We start from the raw sequence: 18764 nt of genomic DNA, 5'->3' as shown, positions 1-18764 counted from the left end.
GTCTCTTCAGTCTGGAAAAAAGACGGATGAGGGGGGACCTTATCAACACTTATAAATACTTAAAGGGTGGGTGTCAGGAGGATGGGGCCAGGCTCTTTTCAGTGGTGCCCAGCGACAGGACAAGAGGTAATGGGCACAGACTTGACCATAGGAAGTTCCACCTAAACATGAGGAGGAACTTCTTTACTTTGAGGGTGGCACAGCCCTGGCACAGGCTGCCCAGAGAGGTGGTGGAATCTCCATCTCTGGAGACATTCAAAACCCATCTGGACGCGTTCCTGTGCAACCTGCTCTGGTTGACCCTGCTCTGGCAGGGGGTTGGACTAGATGATCTCCAGAGGTCCCTTCCAACCCTATGATTCTATGATTCTATGATTCTGCGATTGCTGGGACCACAAGCTGAGGGTGGATGAGCAGAGCCGCAAGGTGGCTTGCACGTTCCCCGACGGGTGGCTGAAATGTCTGACAAATAGGGCCAGTAATGAAAAACTGCATCAAACTGCTGCCCTCCAACGGCCTCTCTGTGCTGGAGCTGTGGAGAAGCTGGAGTCTGACCCTGGAGACCAGCCTGAGTCCACCAGCAGTGCGAGGGTGGTGGCATCAGCACCTACACAACCTGCACCCCGCACCTTCCTGGGGTGAGAAGGGGAGGGAGTGGGGAGAAGAGGAACTCAGTCTGCAGCTGCCTTACAAAATAAATGCAAACTGCACCTTGCTGGTTATTCACAGCATCCCTGCCCTGTTCGGTATCGACACAGCCGAAACGAACGTCCGGATCCAGCCCTAGAGGAGCTTTGTTTCTCAAACTGAAGATGCAGCAAGCAGCAGAGACAGGGAGCAGGGAGCTGCAGGGGTCTATTCAGATGGGCAGTTTCTCAGATTTGGTTGTCCTCGTATGGCCACAAGCAGAGTTGATCTGCCCAGACAGATGGACACGGTTTGGCTGATGATATTATTGCCATAGGCGAGAGCTGGACAAACGGCCTTGTCTGTACCATGGCAGTTCTCTGTGCCTCAGTTTCCCCTGATGCCTGATGAGTGCCTGGGCACTCGCAGTGACCAGCATTCCCTGTGCCTTGGGTAATCCTGCTGGGGACTGTGACAGAGCGGGGCCTGCTCCACTGCCCTGGATGGCTGAGGGTTGGGACGGGATGGGGATGGAGGCACCCCCAGGGATGTGGCCCGTCCTTTGCCTTGCTGGGCCTGGCCACGCTCCCTGCCAAGCTCAAGGGGTTTTGCCAGGGACCAGGGAGGACTTTGGGTTTTTCTGCGTCTCCCACTGCCACCTAGTGATACGTTTCCCACCCCAGACCTGCAGCTCACCCAGATGGTCTCCCGTGGCCTGGGAGCTGGGGTGAAGGTCTGCAGTGGGTCCCTGCACCCTCGAAACGAGCTCGGGGCCAGGGCCAGTGCCCGCCTGCGTGCCTTGGGCAGCTCACTCATGTAGTGAGCAGTCAGTTCTCAGCCTCTGCAGAAAAGCGCTTGATGCAGACTTATGCTCCCTCTTGGGTCTTTTTTTTTTTAATTTGTTTTGCAGGCTGATTTTGTTCTGGCTGCCACCTTTTGAGCGTGTGTGTGTGGGTGATTTCTGTTTTATTTTGTTTGACCCCCACAGCGTTACAAGTGTTTTCTTACCACGGAAACTCCCGGAGGCAGAGGTGAGGGCTTGGTGACCCACGGCATGGGAGGGGTGGAAGCAGGCTCCTCAGGCTCAACGGGGGGGGCAAACCCACTGAAACAGCCCTTGTGGCTTGAGAAAACACTCGCAGGGCTGCACCCTTGGGCACAGCCTTGCCTCCGGGCTGCCAGGACTCCTCCTGTATCCCCTGACCCCCCAAATGCAAAGGAAGCCGAAGCCACGCTTGGGGAGTATCTCCATAAGGCTTTATTCTCATTTCAGAGAGGAGGACAGGACCGATCACACATGATTCTGAGGGCGATGAGTGCCTTCTCCAGGTTAGCTGGTGTCACGGCTCCTGAGCACCCTCAGCTCAAGGAAGTTCAACTCCAGGGCAAGAAAAACCCGCTGGCTTTTGTCTCCGTAATGGCAGGCACGATGCCAGCCCCAGAGGGGATTACAGGGGAATAATGCGGAGGGTGGTGCGTGGGGATGCAGTGCGGCTGCGGGGAGGAGCTCTCCTGCCCCGGCACACCCAGGCTGGAGGCAGGGAAGGGACGGCATGTTTGGGCAGCATCCAGGCTGTCGACACCCGTGCAAACCACACCGACACTGTTCATCGCCATGCCCAAGCCGGGAAATGGCGGCGGTGCAAACAGACAGGCAGGTGACAGAAGTCCCACCAGGCAGTGTGTGAGGGCGGGTTGGAGGTGAGGAGATGTGCAGGACACAGAGGATGCCCGCAGAGGATGCCCATCTGAGCCATGGCTGTGCTGTGAAACCCCCTTGGCAGTGCCCTTCCCCATGCAAGGAGGGGACCTGGACTCGCTGGGTTCTGTGTGTGTGTGGCGTGGGGGAATCTGCATGCCCCCCCTGGACGGCAACGGAGGGTGTTAATATGGGAGAGGTCCAAGGTGGCCATGGTGGGTCTGTTCAGTGTCCCTCTCTTAAATCTCTGGGTGGAGGGCAGTCTTTGGGAAAGTTCTTGCCCCCCGTTGTGGTACCCCAGGGGATCAGCGGATCTTCTTCAAATGCAGGTGGATCCCGTTGCTGGACCTGAGGACCAACTGTGGTATCAGTGTGGGAGGCTTGGACGGGTCGGGGCAGAGCTCGAAGCGGAGCAGGGTCAAGGCCAGAGCCACCTTCATCTCGTTCATGGCAAACTGCTGCCCGATGCAGTTCCTGGGGAGACGATGACAAATGTTCCAGTTGCTGCCTTCATCCCGGACTGCCCCCAAGCTGGGCTCAGCCCACACACAAGCTGGGGGACCTCCAGCTGCTGCAAGGATGACCCCGCAGCTTGTCTAGCAATCTCCTGATGCCACTCCAAAATGCATCCACCTCTGCAGTGGGTTATGGCTGCTTTTTATTAATAAACATGAAAAAAGATATAAGATTGAGAGAACTGGGGCTCACTTCACTAGGAAGTGCTGCATTGATCCCAGACACCTCAGAAAGGTTATTTTTGGCCCTGTGTGGAGTATGTCCTCTTGCAAGTTACTGAGACCTCAGTATCCCGGATCTGTCTGCTGATACAGTACGGTAACCACAGAGACTTGGACCCAGCTTGACATTGAGGTGCACCGGGTATTCACCCCTAAACAAGGGAGCCCACATTCCCAATGCAGGCAACAGAAAATGTAAACATCTCCACAAAACCACTGTGTGAAACCCTACGGTGACCACAGAGCTTGGGGTGTGGGAAACGCTCTGGAGCTGATGGTGCATGGTGGAGATCCAGTTATGGAAATCCTGCTTGAGTTGGTTCATGGGAACTGAGGAAGGGTTAGCTTCAGGACCTTGGCTCTGAGCTAGGTCCTCCATGCAAGATAGCCTACAGGGAAGGAGAGGGATGAAGGGTCTCCCACCTGGATCCAGCAGAGAAAGGCAGGAAAGCGTGGGAGTGCCTCTGTGCCGAGTTCTCTGGAGAAAACCTCAGGGGATCATAAATCTGTGGGAGCAACAAAGGCCATTTGGTCAGCGTTTGGTCTGAGATGAGCAGGACAAGGTTCTTCCCCTGTCCCCAAGGTGTGGCTGGATGTGGTCTCTGCCCTTCCTGGGGGGGCCACAGCTGACAGGCATCAGTCTACAAAGCCACTGGGTAGATGAGAAGAGGGTGCTGGTGGCTGCGCAGATCTTCCCCTTGGAGATATCCAGATCACCCACTACAGTACCCAAGATGCCTCCAGGTGTTTTCTCATCTGTGGCAGCAATGATCAGGCCAGATTCCCTCCAGTCCAGAGATGCCTGATCCTGGCTTTCCAGACAGCCACTGGAGAGAGGCAACTGCACACCCTCCTTTAGGTTTCTCAGCTATTTTTTTCCTTGAAGCCTCTAAGATACAGCTTCAAATCACACACTGCCTGGAGGGCTCGGTACTTCTCATATCATGCTGGGACCTAAGTCTGTCTGTGGCAGCTGAAAACAGTCTGACCGTGTTTGTGTCACCGTGCATGAAGACTATTCAACACCCTTTCCCAGGACTTTTGTCACATTCAAAGCCTTTGGACTGTTTGGTAACTTCATTGAATTTCACATTTGGGTATGGACTGTTGGAATAAGAGAGGAAAAAAACCCCAAACACAGCAGGGAGGCACAGGCTGCCTTGTTCAAGGGGAGCGGATGTCTGGGCTCAGAGATCATCTACCCCTTCTTATTATAAAGGTGAAATACCTCAGGGTCCTCCCACACATCCCGATTCCTGTGAATAGCAAATATGTTCAGTCCAACCTGGCAGCCTGTAAAAGAAAAGTGAGAAAAAGCTCATGACACCTCAGAATGAAGACCCGGGAGAGGTGTTTGTGGGATGCTCTCCCTCCCTGGGCTCTGCAGGCACTGTTGCAGGAGATGTGGCATGGAAAATTCCCAGCCTGTCCAGACAGGTCACCTCCTGAAGCCCTCACATGGAAGAAATAGTGGCCTCAGGGCTGGGACTCATTTTGGTACCGGTACCGGTGGGTGAAGTTTTACTCTTGGCCAGGATCAACACTCTGCAAGTCCCTGTGAACTCTGTGAGTTCTGTGAACACCTCAGTGCACCCCAGTGCCCTGGAGTGTGTCCTTGGACACTCTCCAGCCACCCTTACAGTAGAGATGTAATGGTGAGCTGTGGGGGCCCTTCACAGCCCTTTGGGGAGAGAGGAGAGTCTGGAAGCCCTACCAGCCCCTTGGCACAGCAGCTCTAGTACGGATGCACCACTTGTCATGGCCAGCAGCATGAAGGATAAACAAACTCAACAGACCTGCTGGCAAGCTGCGTCCATCGGAAAATGTGATGGGTTTAGAGAGGTATCGGGACACAGCAGGAACCGGTGGGAACAGGCGCAGGCTCTCTTTGACACACATTGTGGTGTAAGTCATCTTCCCAAGATCGTCCCTGAAAGCAAACCAGGGGTCAGGCTGTGTTTGAGTGGCAGCAATGAGGACACCAGCAATGAGGACACCAGCAATGGGTAACTGGGTGGGCTGGACCACTGTGTCTTCCATCTCCTGTTGGGGTTTCTCCTTCTAGTTCTCCTTTTGCTGCCTGCATTGCTACATGAAAAGCAGAATGCTCCAGTGCAGATGCAGTATAAGGTGGATAAAATTTCCGTCTCAGGATGAGAGAAAAGAGTTCAAAGTAAAGGAGTAAGGAGTCCTAGCTCACCACTCAATGCTATCTCGGTCTCCCAAGATCCCTTGGATCTCTTCCCTGCACCGTTGCTGGTACTCTGGATGTAATGACAGGCAGTAGAAGAGCCAGGAGATCCCGCTGGCCGTGGTGTCGTGACCCTCAAACATGAATGTGTCCACCTCGGCACGCAGGTCCTCATCAGATAGCCCAACTCCATTTTCATCCTAACAAGAGGAGAGAATATAATCCTTAAGTGTACATTGACTGGACTTGCTCCTTTGGGTATAAAAATAACCCTGGATGATGATGAAGAAAGGCCTGATTTGGCATCTCTTGTATCTTGTACATTAGGAAGTAAGCCAGTAGAAAATATATCCAACATATATGAGAAGCATCAGACCTGCTGATTGCCAGGTCTGTAGTCAACAGAACTGGAGTTGTGCTTCGGTGGGATACCAGACGCCAGCCCTTCAGAAAGACACCCTATTTGATCCCTTCCCTACCAAGGGTCCCTGTTACATTTTTCAGGAGTTTGGTTTGGACAGCTTTTGTTTCGGATTGAGACGCAAAAGAAAGCAGTGGCTCCAGAAGGACAGAAGGAGCAGAGAGTGTATCTCCTTCCTGAACGGAGTCCAGAGTATCTGAGGATGTCTGTGAAGGTAAAACTACAGAAGGTAAGAAACAAAATGTCTTAAGAGGACTACAGCCAAGGTGGGCCCCCATAACCTTTCCAAAGACCTCATTCTTCTCTGTTTTTTGACAGCTCGCTTATTTTAAACTATTAATGTGCTCAATGAAAATGAGCAAGGAAGATGAAAGTCTGTCCCAGCTATTTGTGTTCAATCACTGCATCTCACACATTTGTATTTCCTTTCCTTTCCTTTCAACCCACACTTCCCCAAGGTAGGAAATCTGGAGTGGGGAAGCTGTTTGCCAGCAACTCCAGCCAGGCATGGTGAGCTCCCTGCTGATGCAGATATGTTCTTGGGCATTTGATACAATTATTTGAAACATTCACCTTGGTACAAAGAAGAATATCCAGAAAATCCAGGTGTCTCTTCTTCTGGATCTTGTCAAGTTCCTTCTCATTGGAGAGCAACATCTTTCTTTCATTTATTACCTTATCTGCATAGATGAATGATCAACCTGTTAGATGTGTCCTACCCCTCCAGAGAGCTCATGTACTTGTCTGCTCGGTCAGCGGCTTGGACTCTGTTTAATGTGTAACCCTCTGGCCAGTGCATGCTGCAACCCTCTCCGAGCTGCTCCAGACGCCACCTGGGGAGAGGTTCAGCTGGGAGACCGGGCTGGGGAGAAAGGGGGACAAATACCTGTGTGGGTATGGGCCAGCTTGCAGGCATCCCGAAACTCTCGGCCTTTGCGAGTCAAGTCATAGAAGATATCCTTGTAAGAAAAAGTCTGGATTCTATTGCTCAAGAGGCAGCTCAGGTCATAAACAGCTCTGATATAATAGTCTGAGTTGCTGTAAAGAGACCAAGGTTAAAGCTGGTGTTAGCAACATGAGTGGGGAAACAGGAACGCTTGCTTTCCCAGGATTTGAAAGTTCAGGCACTGACCTCTGAGTCTGACAGTTGGCATTATAACTAAAGGCGCATTTCATGATGCTGTCTAGCGTCATCAAGCTGACGTCTTGAAAGAGCTCCACTGATTTCCTCTCTGTGTACCTCTCCCATTTATCCTAGTGGTGGAGACAGGGGTAAGGAGGGACAGACTACCATCTACAATCAGAATCACAGAATCACAGAATGGTAGGGTTGGAAGGGACCTCTGGAGATCATCTAGTCCAACCCCCTGCCAGAGCGGGGTCAACCAGAGCAGGTTACACAGGAACGCATCCGGGCAGGTTTTGAATGTCTCCAGAGTTGGAGACTCCACCACCTCTCTGGGCAGCCTGTGCCAGGGCTGTGCCACCCTCAAAGTAAAGAAGTTCCTCCTCATGTTTAGGTGGAACTTCCTATGGTCAAGTCTGTGCCCATTACCTCTTGTCCTGTCGCTGGGCACCACTGAAAAGAGCCTGGCCCCATCCTCCTGACACCCACCCTTTAAGTATTTATAAGTGTTGATAAGGTCTCCCCTCAGCCGTCTTTTTTCCAGACTGAGGAGACCCAAATCCCTCAGCCTTTCTTCATCAGAGAGGTGTTCCAGTCCCCTAATCATCTTCGTAGCCCTTATCAGGTAATATTTTCCTGTCCCTCTTCCCAGATCCACACTGCTAATTACTTTTTTTTCTGCAAGCAGAGGCCTTAGATCACTATATATTCTGTGAATCTAAACAAAATCTTCTGTGCATTTCTTTTTCCAGGTTTACCATTACTGGGCTAGGAAAGGATATTCTAGCAGTGGTTGATTTTATTGGAAAGCAGATGAAAGAGAGAGTAAGTGGAGTGGCCAGAGGAAGGCGAGGGGAGCAATTTCAGACCTTCAAAACTACCCAAAGAGTTCAATGAAACTCTAGGAACCATCTAAGTCCCATCTCTTCCCCTCAGTTATTCCCAGACTTGATTGTTTTTGCTGGTGCACAACTGAAAGGCAAAAGTAGCCAGAGTGGTGATTCTTACCAACATCACTTTGACCGACTCTGACATCAGGGAGACATAAGATTTCAGCACGTCATAATGAAAGGCTGGGGTGAGCATCTTCCGATGCTGGAACCATTTGGGCCCATCCAAGATCAACAGCCCCTTCCCTGAAGACAAAGGCACAATCAGCTCTTCCAGACTCTGATCACGGCTCTGACAGCCTTACCCCTGCTTTTGGCCAAGCAGAGGCCAAAAGGGTGCAGGGTCTGGAAGGAGGAAGAGTTGGTGGTGGAGCCTTTTCTCCAGCCTCTCTGAGGCCGTTCACAGCAGTGCTCTTTGGATGGAGGAGAAGCATGGCCATGTGTCCTTCACTGCAACCAGCTATGCACACCTAATCTACCCTGAAACAAAACCCATGATGGCAGAGGCACAGGACTTGCTCTCTCAGATGGATTTTTCTGCCCAAAATGAAATACTTGGGTGCCTTTTGCAGCACACGCTGGCAGTTGTTAGCAGGACCCTGGAGGACTACCTCAAAGCTGTGTGCAAGCCATAAGCCCTCCTGTCCTTGGTGTGTCTCACCCCAGTTATCCATGGTAGCATTCTGACCCTGAAAGCAACTGAAGGTTGCTTTGTGAAGGCCCGGGTGTGTGATCCAAGGCAAAGCCGTCTGGTGAGCTCCACTCCACGACTAGGTGGGTGCCACCGGTACTAATGCTCACACTCAAACAAACCCTCTCATTTGCAAGCTCTGGTTTTAGAATGGAAGAAAGCAAAATAAAGGAAGACAGGAGAGAAGCCGCTGAAATGTGCAATGTGGCTGAAAGGTATAATGGAAGATAATGACTTACCAATCCAGGGAACCAAGAATTCGTAGGGTATATTGGCCTTGGGATCTGTAAAGCAAAATAGATACCAAACCAGTATGAATAGCTAATGAATTCAACACAATAAAAAAATGAAAATTCAGGATAAATTGAAGTTAGAGTCTATTCTCTACTTCACTAGGTAGAATTGGTCTCATTTCAGTATGTAAAATACTCTAACACTAGAAGTAGTGTTTAAAAATGGTCTTCTACAAATACAACCTCAATGGACTTGAGAAAACCAGAAAAAAGTACACTGAAAAATGTGTGTGGTAAAGACATGACCATGGCATATCTCAAAGATGAGAACAATGGATGGGAGTTACTGGAGATGCTCATGTATCACTCACAGGCAAGATGCTCCACAGAAGGGAGCAGAGGAGAAGACCTGAGATGTCTTCTGAAAGCCATTGCCATGCCAGCTCAGCCACATTACTGCCTTTACTGTGAAAAAGAGATATTGCTGTGGTAGAATTCATAGAAGACAGTAAGACCAATAATAGTGGAGACAGCGGACTGGGAAGAACAGGCACGTGGTCACTGTTTTGCATGAGAATACAAAGTGCTTCATGAAACCTGGGGTGGGGTGGGAGTTTGTGAAGGGGAGCAAAGGAGGCATTGCAATAGCTGTGAAGGAAGCTGGCAGAGGGGACGACCCCAGGCAAGTTCCCCATGATTTTCTCGGTAGGGAATTGTCAAGGACATGAATTCCCAAACCCAAATGTAGACACTTACCTGTTCGGCCAAGGATGCTTTTGGCATATTCAGGATGGTGGATTATTAGAGAAGGCAGGACTGGTCCAAACCATCTGGGAAAGGCATAGGGGTATTTTTCTCCCCATGACACCGCCTGATGTAACATTTTATCGCTAGTTATCTGCAAAGACAGTTAAGCAGGGACTGAATTCAGGCAGAAAAAGAGGGACATGCCAGGGAGTGAAGAGGCTAAACTTGCCCTTTCATGGAAAGCACAGGCAAGATGTCCTCTCCTGGGAAACGGGGGGAGAGTGGGTGGACTTGCCATGGGGGGCTTTCCATGCTGCAGTTGGAGGAGATGCTGGGCATGGCAAAGGGACTGTGCACAGGTGGCAAAGCTGCCCGAGCCACTGCATCCCTGCAGCACAAGGCAGCTCCATGGAGAGTCCCTCGCTGGGGCCTGGCTGCAGTCGAGCCACGTTAGGACGGCCTGGCATCAGAGTGGCTCTGTGTTGCACCTGGGAGCTACAGCTGGCATGGACAATGCCAGGATGCCCAGTGAACGGGCCAGGGATGTTACACATGTGTTCTCTAAATTCAGCAGTGCAAGGTGGGCATGCAACATGAAAGCAAAAATATCTTCACTATAGAAGGATGAAAATCCCTGCGATAAAATTCCCTGCTTTTGTGGCCATGTCTTCTTAGGTGGCTGTACAGGGAGAGACTCTTTGTAGAAGGTTTAATGCAGAAGAGAGACATTTTATAGAATCATAGGAGCATAGAATGGCTTAGGTTGGAAGGGACCTTAAAGATCATCGAGTTCCAACCCCCCTGCCATGGGCAGGGACACCTCCCACTAGACCAGGTTCTCAAAGCCCCATCCAGCCTGGCCTTGAACACTTCTAGGGATGGGGCATCCACAGCTTCTCTGGGCAACCTGTCCCAGTGCCTCACCACCCTCACAGTGAAAAATTTCTTCCTAAAATCTAATCTAAATCTACCCTCTTTCAGTTTGAAACCATTACCCCTCATTCTATCACTACATGCCCTTGTAAAAAGTCCCTCTCCAGCTTTCATATTTAAATAACTGCATGGAAGTCCCAGAAATCACCTAACTCCATGTTTAAGCACATGATCCCAAGCAATGTGGCTTTGTTTTCTACCAGAATTATGCCCATCTCATATCCAGGCACCCTTTCTGCCTGCCCTGCAAAAGTCCTGGCACTCCTGTAGGAAGGAACCGGAGCAGGAGACGTGTCCCCCCACATCATGACTGATATCTTCCACATTTGTTAGGACAAACCCACCCAGGTTGAGCCCAGGTCCCTCCTTACCAGGTGGTTGTGGCCATAGAGCCAGTGTTTCGGGGGACCAGGGAATGCCTCCAGAGCTTTGATGAGCTTCTTCCTCTCCTGGTAGAACTGGGCCACCTTCAGCACTATGAAGATGACACCAAGGACCACAGACAGCTGCAAAACGACAGCAGAAGGCCTGGCTATGTTGTCCAGCAGAGACGCCATGCTGGCCCTGCGTCCGGAATGCCTTTTCCCGCCTGCTCCTCTTCTGCTCCTCCCGCGCCTGGGCCTGACGGGCAGCCGGGTGCAGGTAAAAACCCTCTCCCTCCTGCTCTGCTGGAGCTGAGCCTGGTGAAGCGCTGCTGGCAGCGATTTATAACAGCAGCAACATCCCGGTAAACAATGCGTCAGCTTGGCCGGCAGCCCGAGGGCCTGCTGCTCCCCCTCACCCTTTCACCTGCTTCCAGCGGCCTGTGGGTAGAGGCGGCTTGTTAACAAACAACCCGGACATCATTTGCTACTTTCTTTGAAGTCTCGTATACCCCAGCAGCCGGGGCGCAGTGTTCTAAGTCACCCATACCCAGGTGGATGAAGCTATAGGAGGGAGGAGGTAAGAGGCAGCCAGGCTCAGGCTCTAGCAGGTCCTCAGACAAATTCAGGTCTGGAAGCCGTTCGTCTGCCCGCATGAAGTGAGGAACCTTTGCCCGACACACCGGATAGACAGATCCAGCCACCTTCATCTGTAAAAGCAGTGCTCTGAGCGTCTGCAACACCACACAGCGCCACCAGGCTATAATCAAGAGAATGGACATAACCCCACCAGCACACAAGGGACCGTGGTCCTGTTCTCCAAGGGGTTCTGCTGTAGACAAGCCAGGAGACAAAACTGCTGCCCAGTAGAATTACCATGGTCAACAGATAGGACAAGGGGAGGGAGAGCAGCAGAGCAGTAAAATGAGCTGCAGCAATATTGAGGGCACCTCTACCCTGGGGAGACGTGGGGGTGTTGGTTGACAGCCGGCTGAATATGAGCCAGCAGTGTGCCCAGGTGGCCAAGAAGGCCGACAGCATCCTAGCCTGTATCAGGAATATTGTGGTGAGCCGGACTAGGGAAGTGATCATCCCCCTGTACTCGGCACTGGTGAGGCCCCACCTCGAGTACTGCGTTCAGTTTTGGGCCCCTCGCTACAAGAGGGACATTGAGGTGTTGGAGCGTGTCCAGAGAAGGGCTACAAAGCTGGTGAGGGGTCTGGAGGACAAACCTTATGAAGAATGACTGAGGGAGCTGGGGTTGTTTAGCTTGGAGAAGAGGAGGCTGAGGGGAGACCTTATCACCCTCTACAACTACCTGAAACAAGGTTGTAGAGAGATGGGGGCTGACCTCTTCTCCCTGGTGACAAGTGATAGGACGAGGGGAAACGGGTTCAAGTTGTGTCAGGGGAGGTTTAGATTGGATATTAGGAAACATTTTTTCACTGAAAGGGTTATTAAACATTGGAATAGGCTGCCCAGGGAGGTGGTGGATTCACCATCCCTGGAGGTGTTTAAAAAAAGGGTAGATGGGGCACTTAGGGACATGGTTTAGAAGTGGCTTTTGTCAGGGTAGGTTAAAGGTTGGACTCGATGATCTTAAAGGTCCCTTCCAACCTCAGCAATTCTATGATTCTATTATTCTACCCTGTTAGGGAGGTGTTACAGCAAGGTCGCGTTCCCTCTACAGTCCCGGTGAGTCCTCCTTCCCCTGTCTACCCAGCACCTCACTACCCTCCAAAAAAAGCTCCGCATCACAGCATTTACCTCTCCAGCGCCGTACTCTGTTGGTCCCCAGGTAGGACCCCTTCTAGCAATCCCTGAGCAGATCCTGCCCGTTACCTGGGCTGACATCCCGAAGGTGCAGAAGCCTGGGACGGCTTGGATAGAATTTCAGGGTTTGCGGAGAATCGGGCTGGAAGGACTTCCAGGCATATTGCAAAGAGGAGGATTCCCAGACGTGTCGAAATCATTTCCCATTTGGATGTCAGGATATTATGAAGATCAAATGTGTCATCAGCGGCTGAACTTGGTAGTCTGATGGGCTACTACATAGGAGCTGCTGAAATTTGTGGGTGTTTCTCCTCAACTTAACACGTCTCTCCTGATGCTTGGGCACCTTCCTTTAGTTTTTAGTCTAAATTATGCCACGGCCAATTGTAACCCATGTTTTCTGCTAGTACTGAAAAAACTACTGTTTATCTGGTATTCGTTGTGCAGATCTGTCCATTTTATAGCGACAGAGACATGGAGGTCGCTGGCTGAAGTGAATCTGCACAGCCCCAGTGAAAATATTTAAACTTTTTAGACAGAAAGAATATAGGAAAAAATGTTACAAAACCCAATGTCTGGGAATTACCTGACTCCACAAAAATGTCTGAAAGTTAGTGAAGTGAGTAACTTTTCCCTCAGCTGGCTTTTGGCCTAGTCGTTAATTAATGATTGTGAAGACAAAGCCCTAGGTACAGGCGGTACCATTTATATTTCAGCCTTGGGGAGATTTAAAGTGTGTGGCTGCTGCAAACCGCTGCGAGGGGTTGTAGATGTATTGCTCATCCCTTGTGGTGTGTTGCTCGTTGCAAACAGGCTGAAGGTCACGGTTTGGGCACAGCATGGGAAGGTGCCCAGCTGCGAAAGCTGGACTCATCCTGCGCTCTTGGAGAGAAAAAAGTCAACAGACTGCACGAACGCTTCAGGTGTGGTGCACGCCACTCCTCGAGAAAAGGCGTTGTTAAAGCAACTCCCTTTTCACCTGAAATCTTCGCTTGCAACCTCTCCGAGATCTCAACCCTTCTCAGGAGCTCACAGAAAGGTCCCAAATGCCCCCATATCTGAGGGCATTTGGGACGGTTTCACTTTGGATCCGTTGCTGGAATGTGCGACCCAGTTCAGCATTTTTTTCTCTTCATGGGTGGGTAAGCTAGTGCACGGAGCAGGAAGGCTCAGCCTGACCCTCTGTCCAATACAGCCACCGCAATGTCACCTGTGGGTCCTTGCAAGGGAGAGGGTTTGTCCTCCCTGCCATGCAGCTAGAGGGTGCTGAGTGCCATACAAAGGCTCAACCTTGCAGCTGAACGGTTCACAGAGGGACCTGGTGGCTTCAGGTGGCTCCACTTTCACGTGCCTTGGAGGGATGTTTGACTGTGCAGCCCACTGCTTGTGTCTTGTCTTGGAAGTTCGGCTGTGGATTTTCTGGGTGACCATTGATCCCCTTGCTGACGTTAGCTAGTGTGGTACGTGGTCTCTGTCATGTGCATCATCACCTAGTTCTCAGGTGGTGATAAGATATTTTGCAAATGCTCAGACATGATGTATTGGAAGTGGCAGTTCCTAACAGCGGCCTCCAACTCCAGCAGTGACAATATTTCCAGAGGTCCTCATTCACTTCTGGGTTTGCATCCTGGGCTTGGCAGCCTGGACATTTCCACGTAAGATGGGATGAGAACGCTGACATTGAGACACCTGCCACTGCAGATTCCCAGGGTGCAAGAGGCAGCTGGATAACAGCCAGCTCCTACCATGCACGGCAAGATGCTTGCTAAAGTTTGGGCTGAAGACGGGGTCTTTTCTTTACTTCTTCATGCTGGTGGTAGAAGACCGCTCTAGAAAAACACCTTTCTCTTGAAAGAAGTCAACTGTATGATCTACTCTCAGTCTGTTCCTGGGCTGCAAGTACCCTTTTGCTAATCTGCCAACATTGTCTATAACACTAAATTTCTTTGGCATTTCTCTAGAAATAATGATTGCATAAGTTCCTCAGCTGGAATAAAGTGACCCAGTCAACACCACAGCTGTCCACAAGGCATTGGGCCTTTGTTAGCATGGCAGGAAGATGTATTGCAAAGAGCCATGAAAACAGCTAAAAATCTCTTATATCTCCTCAGACTCAGGTGCTTGGGCTGTATGAGCCCTGTCCTAGCACATTTCTTTAGCTCCCCAGCATGACTGTTCCCTGAACAGGACCACTGTAACCTACTTTAAGATCGTGCCTCTATTTCTTCAGACTAGGAAGAAGAAGAAGGAGGAGTTGTATCCTCTTGCTGGCCCTTGTCATCCTGCTTTCTCACCGTTGATGTTATGCTACATCCTTTGGGCCAGAGCCTGGTAAATCATTAAAGCCACATCCATCAACATTTTGAAAATTTAAAGAACACACTGACACTCCTTTTGTTGCCTTGGAGAACATCCCTGGCAGGCACTGAACAGCATTAGCTTTTCACACACTTGGCCGCCATCATGAGACTAAATGTATCTCGTTATGCCAAGCTGGCTGGATCTGTGTGAAAGTTCAGAGGAGAGTTAAAGGTTGTTCTTTAGGACTCAGAAGACTGCAGTCTGTCAGGTTTGGCATTTCTTAGTGAAGGCTTTGGCTGTAGCCAGAGCAAGAGGGACCTGATCTTCCATGAAAACTTCACGCTCCTGAGCAGGAGCACCTGACTCCAGGGACCTCACAGTCATGGAAGGTGTAGGAGACACATCTAGTAACTCTAGCTCTTCCTATGATCCTCCACCTGTCCTGCAGCACCGTGATTAATGGGCTTCCCATCAGAAGAGGAAGCAGTGCAGGCTGGTTGGCTGGCTGGCCAGTTGGCTGGTTGGCCAGATGGCTGGGAAGTGTTTGGGTTGCAATTGGTCAGGAAGCTCCTGCTGATGCTTCTTGCCTACCTGAGGAGGGGGATGAACAAGCAGCACAAGGAGCCACTTGTGGGGTGCCTGAGCCAGATCTAAGGCTCTGCAGGCTGCCTTCAAAATGTGGGGCTGACCTAAATAGACTGGGGAAACAAAGGGTGTGAGGAGAACAATGTTACTATGCACTTTCTTTCGTCATCAGATGAGGTCATAGGAAGATTTTGGACAGCTCTACCATGATGCTTGGGATTAACCTCAAAGTTAGGTTCAAGTGGCGTATGCTACAAGAGACCCCATTCCCCATCTTCAATGCATCATGGACTCTGCTGTAAAGCTGTTGCTCCTCCAGGCTTTTTTTTTTTCCTCTCAACAAGCTCTAAAATGGCCTTTAGGCTCTTTCAGAGACCCCCCTCTAGGAAACAGTTCATAAACAACTGGCCTCTCATCTGGCCTTGCCTGTGACTGTGGATGGGATGGAGAAGAAGGGGAGCTCCATGGGGCTGAGGATTTTGGAAGGACGGATTGCTACTATGGGTCCCTCGTGTGAGGACCTGCAGCACACTTATAAATCCAGCAATGCCATTTGGTTGGGTGCCTTACAAGGTCCATGTAAGAAACACAGGAAGAGCTGGAGGGTTGAGCCTTTGATCAGCACCAATGGAGCTGCTTTTGGGTGTCCTGTGGCGCCTACCCAATTACCAGACCGTGTGATCTGGATCCAGATGGCACCTTTCAGCAATCACCTACAAAATAACTCAAAAATTCCCCAGGACCCATTGGTGGAGGGACCAGGCTGGTGAAGTCACTGGCATGGCGTCAGATGAAACTTTTATAGCAAAACAGAAATTCTCACTGGTGACAAAGTCCCTGGACAATGGGTTTGACCATGGGTTACTGAGCAGGGTGGATTTTTACCCATCTGGCTCCCTGGTAGTTATTTAATAACCAGTAACAACTGTTGAGCATGGAGTCAAGGTATTATGGGTTGTCTTGAAAATCAAGTGAGATGTCAAGCATTGAGCTGATAGGGAGGGGATGTAGGGGACAGAGTCGTTAAACCCATATTAATGGGGATTTGGAACAAGAATCTGAGCTTGTGTAATAACAAAACTGAGTGCTTAATCCAGCTTCCAGCCTGTGCATTTTGTGTTTCAGTGGTGGAGGGGAGACAAATGCCTTTCTCATGTATTTCAGAGATTTCACGGCAAGAGAGGCCATGAACATTTGGTTTGACACTTTCGCACAGCCTTGGGATGATAATTCAGGGCGTTTTGCAGGGGAAGAAACTGTGGAAGTTCAAAAGAGAAAGTGAAGTAGCCACAGAGCCACAAGTGGAGAAAAGTGAAAGGGGACAGCAGTGGTCTGGTCATCATAAGGGATTGGGACAAGGCCAGAAATGGCCTGCTTAGCACCAGGAGAACCTACAGCCCTCTTGCTCCCAGGAATTCTGACTGAAGTGAGGAGATTACGAAATAAGATGTCAGCATGACGAAGCAGCTACAAGAGTGTCTGGTCAGCCAGAGTGGTCTGGAGAGTTTGGCAGAGTGAACAGAGTCTTAGCTTGACCTTTTGGACATCTGAGGCTGGCAAAACTACAGCTGGGTGTTAAAGGACACTTGGAAGGTCATCAAATATTTGCAAAGAGCCTTTGCACATTTGGCTCGATGCTGTGGATGTCCACATCATGGCAGTGTATGTCATGACAGGTCAGGCCATAAACGTTAAAAAAAAATATGACACACTGAAGAATTCCCATCCCATACCACAACCATGGACACATCAGGCTGTGGAAGTTGCTTTCAGGGTCCTGGGAATTTCTTCACTTAGTTTAGACACCTAAACAGAAGGAAGAGAGGATCTTCTTCACTGATCGAACTCATATTCTTGGCATTCATTGCAGAAGAACTGGTTTACTGAGCAGGTGAATTTTTGTTGGCAAATCGGTACTTTGCCTGCCCCGGAGCGTGACCTTGCAGCAGCTGCTTTCCGCGGTTGTGCCTGTGTTTATTCAGATAGGAAGAAGAGTCCAGGCGCATCTGTCCCTGTGTGTTCCTGCAGTTCTTAGTGCTGACAGATAAAATGTAGCTGTAATGCCAAAAAAAATTAGTAACGTTTCAAGCTTCCAAACACATGATGTATGAGGAAGTCAAGGCAAGAGCCCAGCAAGTGTTCCAGAGTAATGTGAGCTGCCTGGATCCCATCTGACCACACATGTCTTGAGGATGAATTTATATCTGGAAGCATTTAATGCAGCTGCCTTACAAATATGTTGCGATACTTATTTAATTCACAAGCTGCTTCCGGTGTAAAATCCCAGAGGGGTTTAGATGGGAATTGCTGGTACCATCTGATAACGGGTTTGCCCGGAGAGTGGCGTGGGGGACCGCATCCCTCGGCGGTGCGAGCAAGATGCTCTCGATGCTGGTGCTGCTGCTCCCGTCGTGCTTGGCGGCGTGCGAGAAAGTTCCGCCAGCAGTCTGCGATGGGAGGGTACCCTCCACATGGCCGGGATGTGGCTGTACAGCTCTTACGACAGTCTCTGCAGGGAAAGGAATAACTGCGTGAATAGATGGTGTCTTTGCTCTGTCAAGCTGCAGCAATGAAAAAAATCCAAGATCTTTTAAACCGAAACAAAGACGTACCCCCTTGCACCCTGCATAGACCCCTCTCCCAAACTCCTGTTAAATTAGTTATCTGAAGGTCTGGTTCAGGCAGTCCAAGGTCAGCTCATCGTCTTTGCAATTACCCTTTCAGCATAAAGTGGGGAAGGATTAAAGAATGAGGTAACCTCTCTGCATCCAGTCCTTGACTGTCTTTATTGCTCTGAGTGATACATCCCATGTGACCGGGTCTTTTTATTACTGCCGTGTCTCTAATATCCAGGAGGGGAAAGGTAACCGGGGGCAGGCGCTCTCAGAAATTACATTCTGGAAAGATCTGTCTCTCCCCGGCACTGGGACGCGGTTGCCCCAGAAGCCCTGTCGCAGCCTCAGTTCAAAAGCAAGAGCAGCCACGGAAGATGTGGGATGCAGGATGCAGGACGTGGGATGGTGCGGGATGCGGGATGCAGGATGTGAGATACGGGATGCAGGTCTGTGGGATGCAGGATGCAGGACGCGGGCTGCCTGGCCTGGCGTGCAGTGCTGGCCCACGTGTCTCGGGGACAGGGGGAGCTGGGCTGCCATGCCTGGAGTTATTTAGAAGAGTGTGACTCTAGCTCTTGGCCTCGGAGGGTGTTGGCACCAAGGAGAGCTTCGTGTGCAGATCTGATGCTTGGTCTGGGGGTGTGACTGCAGGGGGAAGAAGCCACAGGCACAACGCAGAGAGGAGGATGAGGATGCTGCAAAGCACCTTTCCTCTTCTTCAGATTTTTTAGTGGATCCAGAGGTAGATTTTTAATGAATCCTAAAAGCCATGAGGGGGCCAGTGGCCGAGCAGGGTGAAGGCAGGAGCAGCCTGGTTGTTCAGTCCCAGGGCC

General features: G+C 50.6%; 1 protein-coding gene across 1 annotated transcript; it reads right to left on the bottom strand.

Annotated features, from left to right (window-relative positions):
• Positions 1 to 1870: 1870 nt before the first annotated feature.
• On the bottom strand, positions 1871 to 10984 carry LOC128914207 (cytochrome P450 4B1-like). Its single transcript, XM_054212937.1, has 12 exons — positions 10667 to 10984; positions 9372 to 9513; positions 8622 to 8666; positions 7810 to 7937; positions 6808 to 6929; positions 6562 to 6713; positions 6249 to 6355; positions 5264 to 5454; positions 4860 to 4993; positions 4292 to 4356; positions 3487 to 3569; positions 1871 to 2800 (listed from the first exon to the last, which is right to left on the bottom strand). Exons 1-12 carry the CDS (start codon positions 10850 to 10852, stop codon positions 2632 to 2634), a joined length of 1524 nt encoding a protein of 507 aa, XP_054068912.1. The 5' UTR covers positions 10853 to 10984; the 3' UTR covers positions 1871 to 2631.
• Between the last annotated feature and the right edge of the window lie 7780 nt (positions 10985 to 18764).

This window comes from Rissa tridactyla, chromosome 8 (genome assembly GCF_028500815.1).
Source record: "Rissa tridactyla isolate bRisTri1 chromosome 8, bRisTri1.patW.cur.20221130, whole genome shotgun sequence".
In the NCBI taxonomy this organism is placed as follows: Eukaryota; Metazoa; Chordata; class Aves; order Charadriiformes; family Laridae; genus Rissa; species Rissa tridactyla.
Note: the sequence above shows the minus strand (reverse complement) of the source record. Positions and strands in the feature narration are given on the sequence as shown.